Here is a 13,058-nt window from a genome sequence, read left to right on the forward strand (position 1 = left end):
TCGCGACGCATTTACGCATGATGTAACCCTAATGTTCAAGTTAAAAAGCCAGTACAAAACCGTGCACAAAACAATCCTCTAGACTGTGGCGAATCATTCCGCTCATTTAGTGTGACTTGTCATGACGGCGCAATGACCGGTCCCCTCCTCTCATTATAGAGCCCTGGGTAGATGGCAAATACCCGCAGGACCTGTTGCCGGGGTAAATATGGCTGATAGGATGGTCGGTGGTTCGCTGTGTATCTGTCTTCTTGGCGTGTGGCGGATCGCTTTTTGGGGCAAAATGGTGAATGTGACCTGAATGCGGATTGTTCTCGAGTAGAAAATCACGGCAAACGCACTTTTCACCAGGCATCGATTGCATTTCCAGCTGCTTTTCGCAGCGTTAGTCATCGCGTCAGCGGTCTGCCGCGGTGGCCCGACTGCCGTTTCTCTATTAGTTGATGTGGCGCGGCGTATTAACACAATTTACGCACATTAACGCCGACAGGCTGCCTGCTTTCGAGGGATTTCTTTCAACGGCTGGTTGGTCGCTCGGACGCTTCCGTGTCATTAGTGCATTTGCGCCAGAACTTCCAGCAGACGGCTGAGATCTGCTCACGTAAAAGCCGCTGAGCGGAGGGTGCGCGCTTGTTGCATCGCCCAGCCGAACGGCACAGCGCGTCGTTTGCACGGCGGAGCGCGTTTTTGGACCTTTTTCGCATCTCCGCCGCTTTTGCGTGCACCAGCGAGGCGTCTTTCTGCCCGTCCGCGCGATGTCGATGATGGTGATGATGATGACATTGGCTGGATAGATAGATAGCTAGCTAGAGAAAGAGAGAGAGAGACCGAGAGAAAGAGAGAGAGAGAGGGAGTGTGTGCGAGAGGAGCGTCTTGCAGCAAAGGAGCGTCATTTATGCATGCATGCTTATTGAGTTTGGGGATTGTGCTTTGAAGGAGAATGCAGCAGCCCAGCAGTGACCGGGGCTGATTCCGGTTCCTCAGCGGCTGGTGTTTCCCCGTCACCAAGTGCATGGGGAAAGCGGCACACGCAGATGGCATGGACACTTGCGCAAGCCCATTCGCACTCAGTCCCCCAGCACCTTCTGCCCCGAGAGCACTGCAGCAGCGCCGCCGGCCGCCCCTGAGCCACAGCAGACGGCATGAGGAGGCTTGATCCGGTGCATTTCTCCATGCTCGTCATCGGGGTCTCCTTCGCCTGCTACGCCCCGAGTTTGGATTCGCTGCAGGACCAGGCTTACCGATCGGCCGTGGTGATCGAAGGCGAGGTGAGCTCGCTTCCCGAGAACGTCTCCGTGGAGCCCTACAGTGTGAATGTCAAAGTGCTGGACGTGTGGCCGGTGAACAGCGGCGGGCTGGAGCGCGAGCAGCTCGTCACCGTCGGGGAATTCGGCTCCGAGGCTCCGTGCGTGGCGGTCGAGAAGCACCACAGATATATCTTTTTCATGGACCCTACCGAGGAGCCTTTAGTATTCAAAGCGTCGTTTGCTCCTCTGGACAGCACCGAGAAGACCCTCAAGAAAGATGTGGAGAGCGTATTGTGTGAAGACTGCGGTAAGTTTATTCACTGTGACTGACTGTGACTGTGGCTGTGGCTCTTCATTGTTAACGGGTAACGGCTCGTTCTCGGAGAGCATCACTACGTTGCGTTTTGCTCGAGAGGAGAACGGGAAGATGGGTCGCTTGTGTTTGGGCGTCTCTGCAGTTATTGTTCTAATCACCGTTATAAACATTTAGGTGTACACCAGTACACACACACACAAGCATACAAGCAGAGAGAGAGAGAGAGGCATTGACCACATCTGTGGCAAGCCGCTTAAACATTTATTCCGACAAACCAGCGAGAACTAATTACTAATAGTGACTAATGCCTTCTTCACTTGCACCAGTTTAGCAGATGTCAGAAATAGAAATGTGTACTGATACACTGTAAATACTATTTTTGGGGGGGGGTCAGTCTTTCTACTTCAAAATTCCATGTTTAATTTAATGTTTTACTTGCCGTTTATTTGTAATTATTTGTTTTAAAGTAAATCCTACACCATTTCTTTCAGTGTAGTGACCAGTATGTATTCAATTCCAGCTTTGGCTGTGTTTTGCACTGTCCCATTGGTCACAAATATTGTACAATTGTTACTGGTAATAATTTTACTAGTATTTTATATGAGGATCTGTGGTTTAGATATCAAATGTTTGCTTCCAGTTAGTATGTGTTCCAATTGTCGCTATACAGCTTTGCTAGTAACTATTAGTCTTTTATATCCAAATAGTAACTAATAAATGTTTTCATCTCATTAGTTGGAATTGCATGTTTTACTTCAATTAGTCACTTATTAATAAGATTAAAAATGTTTCCTTAAAAAATTCTAATATAGGGCCTAACAAATCAGACTACACTATAAAAAATTGTAAATAAAGCTAATTATAGTCTTTCTGTTTAAAAATGTCACATTTTTACATGTGTTCCTTGCTTTCTGAGAGAAAATTGGTTTTACAGTAAATCTTACACCAGCACTTTTCCCCAATGTGGTGTCTACACTACTAAGACTAATTACTGGAATAGTTAACTAGACCAAATGAATAGTTACTGGTAACACTGGACCAGGTACCAGCAACAAATGAATACATATTAGATTAAAGTTGATATCTGAACCTTAGATCGCCACAGAAAACATTTGTTGCCAATAGTAATGTGTCACTATTGCGATTAGTGGAATAGGAATAAATTGTAAGTGAATTGTTTCTAATCACTATTGATATAAGTAGGATGCTACAAACGTTAGACATAACACTAGTAACAATAAAAATACTAGTCAGAAATAAATGTTAAAATAGTTTGCCACAACCATCAGCTTGACATGCATTAAATTACCAATTATTCTGTACTCTCAGGCAATGGAGTTTAATCAATATGAAGCAATGTACATGAATCTTCAGGCTAAGAATCGCCCGTGTTCATCTGAAACATGTGATTTCACATAATGCAGCATGATGTGCCATGATTCATGCAGGTTTCTAACCTTCTCATGATGTTGTAAGCATATATATGGTGAGAAGCATCAGCTATCTCTTGGCTATTGGGGTATGTGTTAGTGCCTCGGAAATGTGTGTAAAAGAATGCGGACGGCAGCATATCACTTAGCTTTGGGCTGGCATCAGGAAACCACGTGATGGGAAACTGAAAATCTGCTGCCTGTGGTTGGTTCAGGATCAGGTGGCAGCGGCAAGGCCCCTACAGAAAGGGATTCCCATTCAAATGCAGATAAGCCGTGGCTTTACAGTCCTTCTCTATTATAATCTGACACATTGCTGAATGTTTTATAGTCTGCGATGACATGCACGTGATGTAATTTAACATGACTTTTAATTAAATGATGTTTTCACTGTATCATATTTACATTTTATGAATTAGAAATGAGCTCAGTGTGCTCAGAACAGTGTGACTGTTTGAAACAATAGCTACGCTTTTAGTGGAGAGGTATGTTTTATTTCTTCAGACTGCTTGCAACTTGTCTTGTAAATCAGGTAGTGGTTTTCAAGTGACCTTCAGAGGAAGTGTGGTTAAAATGAAGGGTTTTGCATGGCACCCAACTGGTCGATTAGACTCAGCATTTTTACTTTTTCATGTGATTTCCACTCCAGTTGAAATATATGCAAAATGATGAGTTTTTGCTGGAATAACTCCATCGTCCAGAGACAGAGCCTTAAGTGTTCTCTCTCTTTAATTCCTGTGTGTCATTTCTTTTAGTCTAATGGCATATTATTGAATTAGTAATAATGTTACCCTAAAATTATATTACAAGGACTTTCTGTTTCTTCGTGTCCTGTTCTTTCCAGACAGTCATGGTTGACTTTTAGGAAACACTGAATATCTAAGACACAGGCAAAAATGTGTAGTGCAGTTTATAATGCATTAAGTGTGTATATCCTCACTTCTCCACAAGAGTCATAAGTAGCACAGGTATATTTTTAGCAAAAGCCAATAATACATTGTATGGGTCAAAATGTTCAATTTTTCTTTTATGCCAAAAATCATTACAAACCATACATCAGTGGAAAGCAAACCATACATCAATTAAAAACAATTAAGCCTTATGACTGGGGTCCAGGGTCACATAATATAATATAATATAATATAATATAATATAATATAATATAATATAATATAATATAATATAATAAAATATAATATAGACTTTACAGCTTAATCTTTAGTCCCTTCTATATATAAAATATCATTTAATGTAATATAATGCATATGCAAGTATAAAAATATTTTTTAAAAGTTGCATATGCAAATATAAACAGGTTTTGGGATTATTAGCCTATAATATAATATAATATAATATAATATAATATAATGTATCTGCAAAGATACAAACGTAAATATAATTGGGTTTATCATCAGAAAATGTAGCTTATAATAATACATTATAATATAATATAATATAATATAATATAATATAATATAATATATACATAGCCTTTACTGCTTTCTCTGCAGTCCTTTCTACATATAAAATAATATTTAATGTAATATAATGCATATGCAAGTTAAAAAATATAAACAGGGTGCATATGTTAACATAAACAGGTTTTTGGGATTATCAGCCAAAAATGTATCTTGTAACAATATAATATAATATAATATAATATAATATAATATAATATATACATAGCCTTTACTGCTTTCTCTGCAGTCCTTTATATATATATAAAATAACATTTAATGTAATATGATGCATATGCAAGTTTAAAAATATAAACAGGTCGCATATGCAAGTATAAACAGGTTTTAGGATTATCAACAAAAACATACAGGCATAATTCAGCATGTAAGTCTATTTAAAATAACATCTAAATATAAAATATTTTATGGTTCGGGTTAAAATAATAACTGAGGTCCTCATTTCAATCAAGCTACCAAATATGATTTTATATTTATGTTTACTTATTTACTTTTAGGATGATAAATAGCATATATAAATATCAATTCTGTGCTGAGAAAATGATATCCAAGCTGGTGAAATTGGCTCACTGTATGTGTCGCTGAGCCGATATGAATGAGTTGACTTGTGAATGAATGGAAAATGGCTTTTGTTTACTCTGAAAAGTTTGGGGAAAGTGAGAGAGAAAGAAAGAAGTGTCATACAGAAATAGTGTGAAGGAGGTCAGGTGATTTCAAGAGGAATTACCTAGTAAAAGCTAAAAGCTTAATGCATATACCTTTAGGAAAATGATCAGTGCAAAAGCCTGTCACATTGTGAGCGTTGCTGTTTGTTAGAAAGAAAATGAGAGCAGTCTTGATCCACAGAGACCGGTGCGCTCAGAAACACAATCCAGCGACAGACTACAGAGACAAACAGACAGGGTATGAGTGAACATCTAGTTCAGTGTGACTGAACTAAACGTGACTGATCAGAATGACCATACCTTGAACTCTGCAGCAGAAAGTGAGAGAGAGTCACAGTCAGTAAGTTCGAATGTGCTTGCAGGAGAGGAAGAGGATTGAGAAAAAAAAATGTGTATGTGTGTGTCAGTGCCGATGAGAGAGCGAGAGATCTGGAGCTCGTATGAATTATGCAGGCTGCAGTCTAGAGTGCAGAGTTTTAGCTGACCGTGTTCCTTTTTCTCTCATTTGCCTCTGATTTATATTTCACAGTAACTTCTCCATGTGCTCTTTCAAACACACAGAGAACAGAAAGCCGAGGGCAGTCGAGTCGGCGTGTTCACGCCAGATAAAAAGCAGCCCGTATCAAAGGCAGTCAGATATGAAATAGGAAAAATTAATGAATGTATTGATTCCGCATTGTTTTAGTATTACATCGCAAACAGCGTCGCAACATTACTGCTTTTGCCTCACTGCAGTGTGTTAAGCATTCCCGCACAACCCCTGAAGCCATGAAGACATGCAGAACATCAGAGGCGGCGTCACAGAAACAGCCCCACCTCCTGGTCAGATTATGGTAATACAGGCAAATCTCCCACTGGGGGAGAGCAGAGCAGCCCATATAGATGAAGCTGGTGCTTTTTAATCTGACGTTGAAGTTGTGTTAGAGCAGCAATGGAGCTTCATAAGGAGCTTATAGAGACAGTGAATGTCCTTTAAGCTGCAGAAGGACAGTTGAAGTTTACCCAGTCACTGAATTATTGAACAGCACTTAGTTTATCTTCAGTCCCTTGACACATGCACGCAAACCGAGGTAGTCTAGCGGCTTCGGTTTGGTACATAGACGCTAACTACGCAATCCGTGACGGCGGTTCTTTTTTTGCTAATCGTACTGCATGGAGGAATGAAATTATACCTGTGATGTGAAAGACTTCCTGTTTGGGTCATGTGGTACAGTGAGGTACAAATATACCTGGAAATAGTTTTATCTAGCACGTTTATCCTTTACAATAACATTTGTCATGGCATTATTATATTACTATTAGATCTTGAGTGAAAATGAAAATTAAAAACGGAATGCAAAAGTCTGAAAAATGCAGTCTTTTGCATTCAGTTAAACTGATTTTTTTTCATTGCAAAATATATTTTTTCACGAGTTAAATGTTGTGTATCCTTCTTTTGCTTGAATGACAAAAGTTGCAAAAATGCATGTTTAATGTTGATCATTTGCAATAGAAAATTATAATTTTGTCTAATTTAAACTGTATTTCATTTCAAACATATTGCCAATATATGAAAAAAAAACAAGAAAAAGGAAAAAGAAGGAGAATTTGGTGAAAATAAAAAATCTACTTAAAAAAATACTTTTTTATTATTTACTGCGTTACCATTTTCTCTAATTGCAATGCAGAAATGTGCAAAAATTAAGATTTTGCTAATTAAAATGAACATTTTCTTAGCAAATTATATTATCATTGCAAGAATTTGAAAAATAAATATATAAATAAAAAACAGATTTTTTTAATGCAATTTTTGTTTTAATGCCAGAATTCCAAAGTCTGCAGAAATGCTTCTTATCACTGATATTAATTTAAGTGAAAATGAATCCTTTTTTAAAAAAGTCAGAATTTTCTTTTTGATGCAATTTTTTTGCTTTAATGACAGAATTCCAAAGTCTGCAAAAATTATTCATCATTGATATTATGATTTGTCATGAAAAATATTTTAGAAGCAAACATTTGTTTTTAATTTAGACTGTATTTCATTTCAAAACATATTGCCAATATACGAATTTGAGTAAAAGAAAAGAAGAAATAAGAAAAAGGAAAAAGAAGAAGAATTGGGTGAAAAAAAAAAAAAAAATCTAATAAAAAATTACTTTTTAAATATTTTCTGCATTACCATTTTCTTTAATTGCAATGCAGAAATGTGCAAAAATGAAGATTTTTCTCATTAGAATAAACATTTTCTTAGCAAATTATATTATCATTGCAAGAATTTGAGTGAAAATGAATCTTTCTTTTATATAACGAATTTCTTTTTAATGCAATTTTTGTTTTAATGACAGAATTCAAAAGTCTGTAAAAATGCTTTTTTTTAATCACTGATATTAAATAAAAAATATTTTGAATGCAATGTAAACATTTGTTTTTAATTTAAACCATATTTCATTTCAAATTATATTACCAAAATGAGAATTTTTGTGAAAATTAATCAGTTTAAAAACAAAAAAATGAAATGAATTTCCTAATATTTTGTACAGTACGTCACCATTTTTCTTTAATTACAGAATGCAAAAGTCTGCAAAAATACAGATTTTTCTAATTAAATTGAGCATTAAATAAAATAATTAGCATAAGAATTTGAGTGACAATAAAAATAAATTAGTTTTATAAAAAAAAATTGCCTCAATTTCTTGGTATTTTGTATGTCTCAAAACATTTAACATTGCAAATGAAATATGACAATTTTAGCAAAAATTTAAAACACATTTTTTTTTACTATAGTCAATCAGACAGTCCACTAACTTAAAAACATATAGTTTTACATACCATTAATATTAACAGATTGCAGCATTTACATGCAAATACCCTGTTGCAAAAATATTGCAAAAATGACAGAATCCAAAAGTCTGCAAAAATGCAGATTTTTCTAATTAAAATGAGTATTAAATAAAATAAAAGCATAAGAATTTGAGTGACAATAGAAATAAATTCGTTTTTATAAAAAATTACCTGAATTTCTTGGTGTTTTCTGGCAAAACATTTCAAACTGCAAACAATTTGTGGAAATTAAAAACATACATTGCATATTTGCTTTAATGACACCACTCAAGAAGCTGTCAGACTTTTAGACCCCACTGTATCTGCACAAGACACCAGAATCTGTCCGTCTCTCCATCCACCCAGTGCTGTCCTAATGTCATCCAGAGAGACAGAAATCAGATGAATCTGTCACGAATTTAGCCAGAGCACACATGAAATGAAAATGAAAGTAATATACATTTGTTCTATAGCCAGCAATCTCCTGATATCACAAATTTGTGGGAAAGTAGGAAGGGAGATATTACTGAAACAGAGGAAGGGAGCGCGAGAGAGATGCTATTGCGGAAAAACGAGTGGAACAGGGGAGAAGGTAAGCAAATGAGAGTGGTAGAAAGAGAAAACCAGATGCACTGAAGGGGGAGGGGGGCTGCACACCAGAAAAAAAAAGAGAGAAAGAGAGGGAGGAGGGAGAGTAAAAGAGAATAGCTTTCCCCTTTCTGCTCTGCCTGCGAGCATCTCATCAACTATTCATCACTTACTGTGCCCATCTCTCTCTCTCTCTCTCTCTCTTTCACTTTGCTCTCTCTCGCTCAGCTCTCATTCACGCTATCCTCAGCTCTGAGAGATGTGTCAGGAATGTCTAATTGAAATGAACTGATAGAAACACATTGACTCAGGTAAGCAGGTCGACTCAGCCGAGCTCATTTCTGAGACAATCACACTAGGGCCCGTTTCACACATGCTGCGTCTGTGTATTATTTTTTTTTTTTACGGCAGCCATATTAACTAGGGATGGGTCACGATGCTCAGCAAGTCAATTAGCGAGGTCTAGATTTTTTGATATTTTTAGTGCTTGTGTTTTAATAAGCATGTTGCGCTTTTACACTTGTTTCATTTTTTTGTTTTGTTGGTCCCACTTAAGGTGGCCTTAAGTGTTATGTACTTAGTAAGTACAATGTACTTATTGTGTTCATATAGTATTGCAAAACTCTTTTGCTGCTATTGAGGTGGGATACAGGTATGGTTAGGGACAGGTTTGGTGGTATGTGTAGGTTAATGATGGGTTAAGGTGCAGAGATAGGTCAATAGTGTGCAGTCATGGCCAAAAATATCGGCACCCTTGCAATTCTGTCAGAAAATGCAACCCTTCTCTCAGAAAATTGTTGCAGTTGCAAATGTTTTGGTACTCACATGTTTATTTATTTTGTATTTGCATTGAAACAACACAAAAAAAACAGAGAAGAAAAGTCGAATCTGATACAATTCCACACAGAACCCAAAAAATACACTGGACAAAATTATTGGCACCCTTAACTTAATATTTGGTAGAACCCCATTTGGAAAAAATAACTGAAATCAGTCACTTCCTGTAACCATGAATGAGTCTCTTACACCTCTCTACTGGAATTTCGGACCACTCTTCTTTTACAAACTGCTCCAGGTCATTCAGATTTGAAGGATGTCTTCTCCCAACTGCTGTTTTGAGATCCACAGGTGTTCTATGGGATTCAGATGTGGACTCTTTGCTTGCCATTTCAGGACTCTCCAGTGCTTTGTTTGTAACCATTTCTGAGTGCTTTTTGAAGTGTGTTTTGGGTCATTGTCCTGCTGGAAGACCCATGACCTCTAGTGGAGACGCAGCTTTCTGACACTGGCCACTACGCTGCGTCCCAAAATTCTTTGGTAATCATCAGATTTCATGATACCGTTTACACAGTCAAGGGATCCAGTGCCAGAAGCAGCAAAGCAGCCCCAAAACATCTTTGAACCTCCACCATGTTTGACTGTAGGGACTGTGCTCTTTTCTTTGAAGGCCTCATTTCTTTTTCTGTAAACAGTGCCATGATGTCCTTTACCAAAAAGCTCTACTTTTGTCTCATCTGTCCACAGTATGTTCTCCCAGAAGGATTGTGGTTTTGTCATATAAGTTTTGGCAAACTCCAGTCTTGCTTTTTTATGCCTTTGTGTCCTCCTGGGTCTCCTACCATAGCGTCCCTTTTCATTCAGATGGCGACGGATAGTGTGAGCTGACACTGTTGTACTCTGTGTCTGCAGATCAGCTTGAATTTGTTTGGAAGTTAATCAGGGTTCTTTATCCACCATTTGAACAATCCTTCATTGTAATTTTTCATTAATTTTACTCTTCTGTCCATGTCCAGGGTGGTTAGCTACAGTGTCATGGGCTGTAAACCTCTTGATGATATTGTGCACAGTGGACACAGGAACAGTAAGATCTCTGGACTTGTAGCCTTGAGACTGTCCATGTTTTTCCACAAATTGTTCTCTCAAATCCACAGACAACTCTTTACACTTCGTTCTTTTCTCCAGTGTGACACACAACACAAAGGCTGAGTCAGCTTTTCTCCATTTTAACTGGTTGCAAGTGTGATTACTATATTGCCAACACCTGTTACTTGCCACAGGTGTGTCTAAATACAAATTACAGGAACATCACATGCTTGAAAAGCAATTATTTCCTACAATTTTGACAAGGTGACAATAATTTTGTCAGTGTGAAATCTGTTTCTTCTCTGTTATTTTGTGGTGTTGCAGTGCAAACAAAAACAATAGGTACGTGAATACCAAAACATTTGCAACTGTAACAATTTTCTGAGAGAAGTGTTGAATTTTCTGACAGAGCTGCAAGGGTGCCAATATTTTTGGCCATGACTGTAATTCTAAATGTAATTACAGAAATTACTTACAGATGTAATTACATGCAGGTATTTTTTTTTTAATTATAGGACAATGTAAATGTCTCTGAATATTAAAGTGCCCCTATTATGGGTTATAAAAGTTTATATTTTAGTTTTGGGAGTCCCCAAAAACAGGTTGACATGAATGCAAGGTCAAAAAACACTTGCTTTGTCTTATAATATGCATTTATTTTTACCTTATTTGCTATTTGCTCGATTAAATTTTCCAAACCCCTCCTTTGCGTGATGCTAATCTGCAGTGATTGGTCCGATGATCCAGTCTGTTGTGATTGGTCTACTGCATGCAGCGCATGTCGGAAACGGAACGCCCATCACCATTACATTAAACCTCCAAACAGCCATGGTATATGTGTTAGCCCAACACAGAAACATACACTCTTAAAAATAAAGGTGCTTCACGATGCCATAGAAGAACCTTTTTTGTCAAAATGGTTCCATAAAGAAACTTTAATATCTGAAGAAGCTTTCTGTTTCACAAAAAGAAGGTTCCTCAGATTATAAAAATGTAAGAAAAAGATGGTTCTTTAAAGAACCTTTGACTGAATGTGTTTCTTTGTGAAACCAAAAATGGTTCTTCTATGGCATCGCTGTGAAGAACCTTTTAAAGCACCTTTAGTTTTAAGAGTGTATTGATAAACCACTGCAGTTTGTACACCGAAGTATTGCTCTAATCTTTATCATAACTCTACTCTACAAACATTAACTATTTATTTGACACATTTCAAGACAATTGTGAGCGAAGAGATATTGCTGTTAACAGGTTAGCCAGAGACCTGTGGTGCGAACACAACACACACAACTAAATAAGTATTTTGCCTGTCACAGAGTACATGAAAGCAACCATTTTTAAAGGATTACTCCATTTTCAGAATAAAAAAAATTCTGATAATTTACTCACCCCAATGTCATCCAAGATATTTATGTATTTCTTCTTCAGTTGCAAAGAAATTAAGGTTTTTGAGGACAGCATCCAGGATTTTTCAAGTTTTCCTGGGTCTCTGCGCCCAACAAGTGGACAGGCAATATGATAATATTTCACGTTGACGTCAACATGAAACAGCTTGGGATTCGTTTTAAAAACAACTCGTTTAAATGACTTGGAGTTGACTCTTTCTTTTGAGAGACAATAACTTTATACACGGTGCACTTTCAGATTTAAAACTTTGCAGGATGTTTTCATTTACTTAGAGCTCTGTTACACACTGCATGAAAGGTATTTTTTTTTTAAAAAATCCATAAAAGGGGCACTTTAAAGCACAAAACAATGTTTAAATATGAAGCATGCATGTCTCCATGTGAATGAACAGTGCAGTTACATCTACAGTGCATATTCAAGCATTTTCAGCATTTGCCATCTCATGACACGTACATGTAAACTTCATCTCCAGAGCTGCTCTGAGAGTCACTTGACCAGCATTTCATCATTTCATTTGAGAAAACTATTGTCAGATAAACACAGAAACTCTAAGCTCTTCACAACAACCCATCAAGATAAAAGTTAGGTTTAACTTGAAGATATTATGACAGAAACGCACAGTGTTACTTCACAAAGTCTTAATAATTAAAACAAAATCTAACTTTATTTTTAAGGAATATTCCACAAATTTTCTTCCATGTTTTAATTTTAACAATAAACGTTTTGTTCAGCGCTTTGTTTAAAAGGAATTTTTATTTAATTTTAAAAGATTGAATTGTTTCTTAAGTAAATGTTTAATGCTTTTATTTTATTACCACCATTTTTGATAATAAATTTGTATTAAATCAGAACTGAACTCCAGAACAATTAAAACAGATAACACGAAGTTTCTAAAAAAAAAAAAAAAAAAATTTCTTAGGGCACTATTATTGAATTAAAATTTAATTAAATTATTAAATAGTTTTATCAAATCATTTAAATTCAATTATACATTCAATTAACCAATTAAAACAGAATCCAGAGAAATTAAAGCAGAGAAGAAAATTTTTTTTGTAAATGCCCCTTAAGAAACACATTTGAACACGCTCAGGTAATAAACCAGGTCTTCCACTTTTCACGTCTAATTATTCGACTAGTCAATCAGACAATCCATTAACTTCAAAATATATCATTTTGCATATCATTAATGTTAACAGATTGCAGTGTTCACATGCAAATGTGAGTGTTTTGTCATTATAGAAGTATATTTTCAGTTTTGAGTCTGTTGGTAT

The 13,058-nt window shown here is 36.6% G+C and overlaps 1 protein-coding gene across 2 annotated transcripts in view; it reads left to right on the forward strand.

The window, feature by feature from the left end:
* Positions 1-13,058, forward strand: part of nrg2b (neuregulin 2b) — an 87,582-nt gene continuing 74,524 nt past the window's right edge. The window contains exon 1 of one of the 2 annotated variants that reach the window (XM_051127221.1): positions 1-1,554. In XM_051127221.1, coding sequence (XP_050983178.1) covers positions 1,143-1,554 — 412 coding nt within the window. In that variant the 5' untranslated portion in view covers positions 1-1,142. The remainder of the gene's footprint in view (positions 1,555-13,058) is intronic. The other variant, XM_051127220.1, reaches the window with a different exon arrangement.

The sequence above is a fragment of the Labeo rohita genome, chromosome 14, assembly GCF_022985175.1.
Source record: "Labeo rohita strain BAU-BD-2019 chromosome 14, IGBB_LRoh.1.0, whole genome shotgun sequence".
NCBI lineage: Eukaryota > Metazoa > Chordata > Actinopteri > Cypriniformes > Cyprinidae > Labeo > Labeo rohita.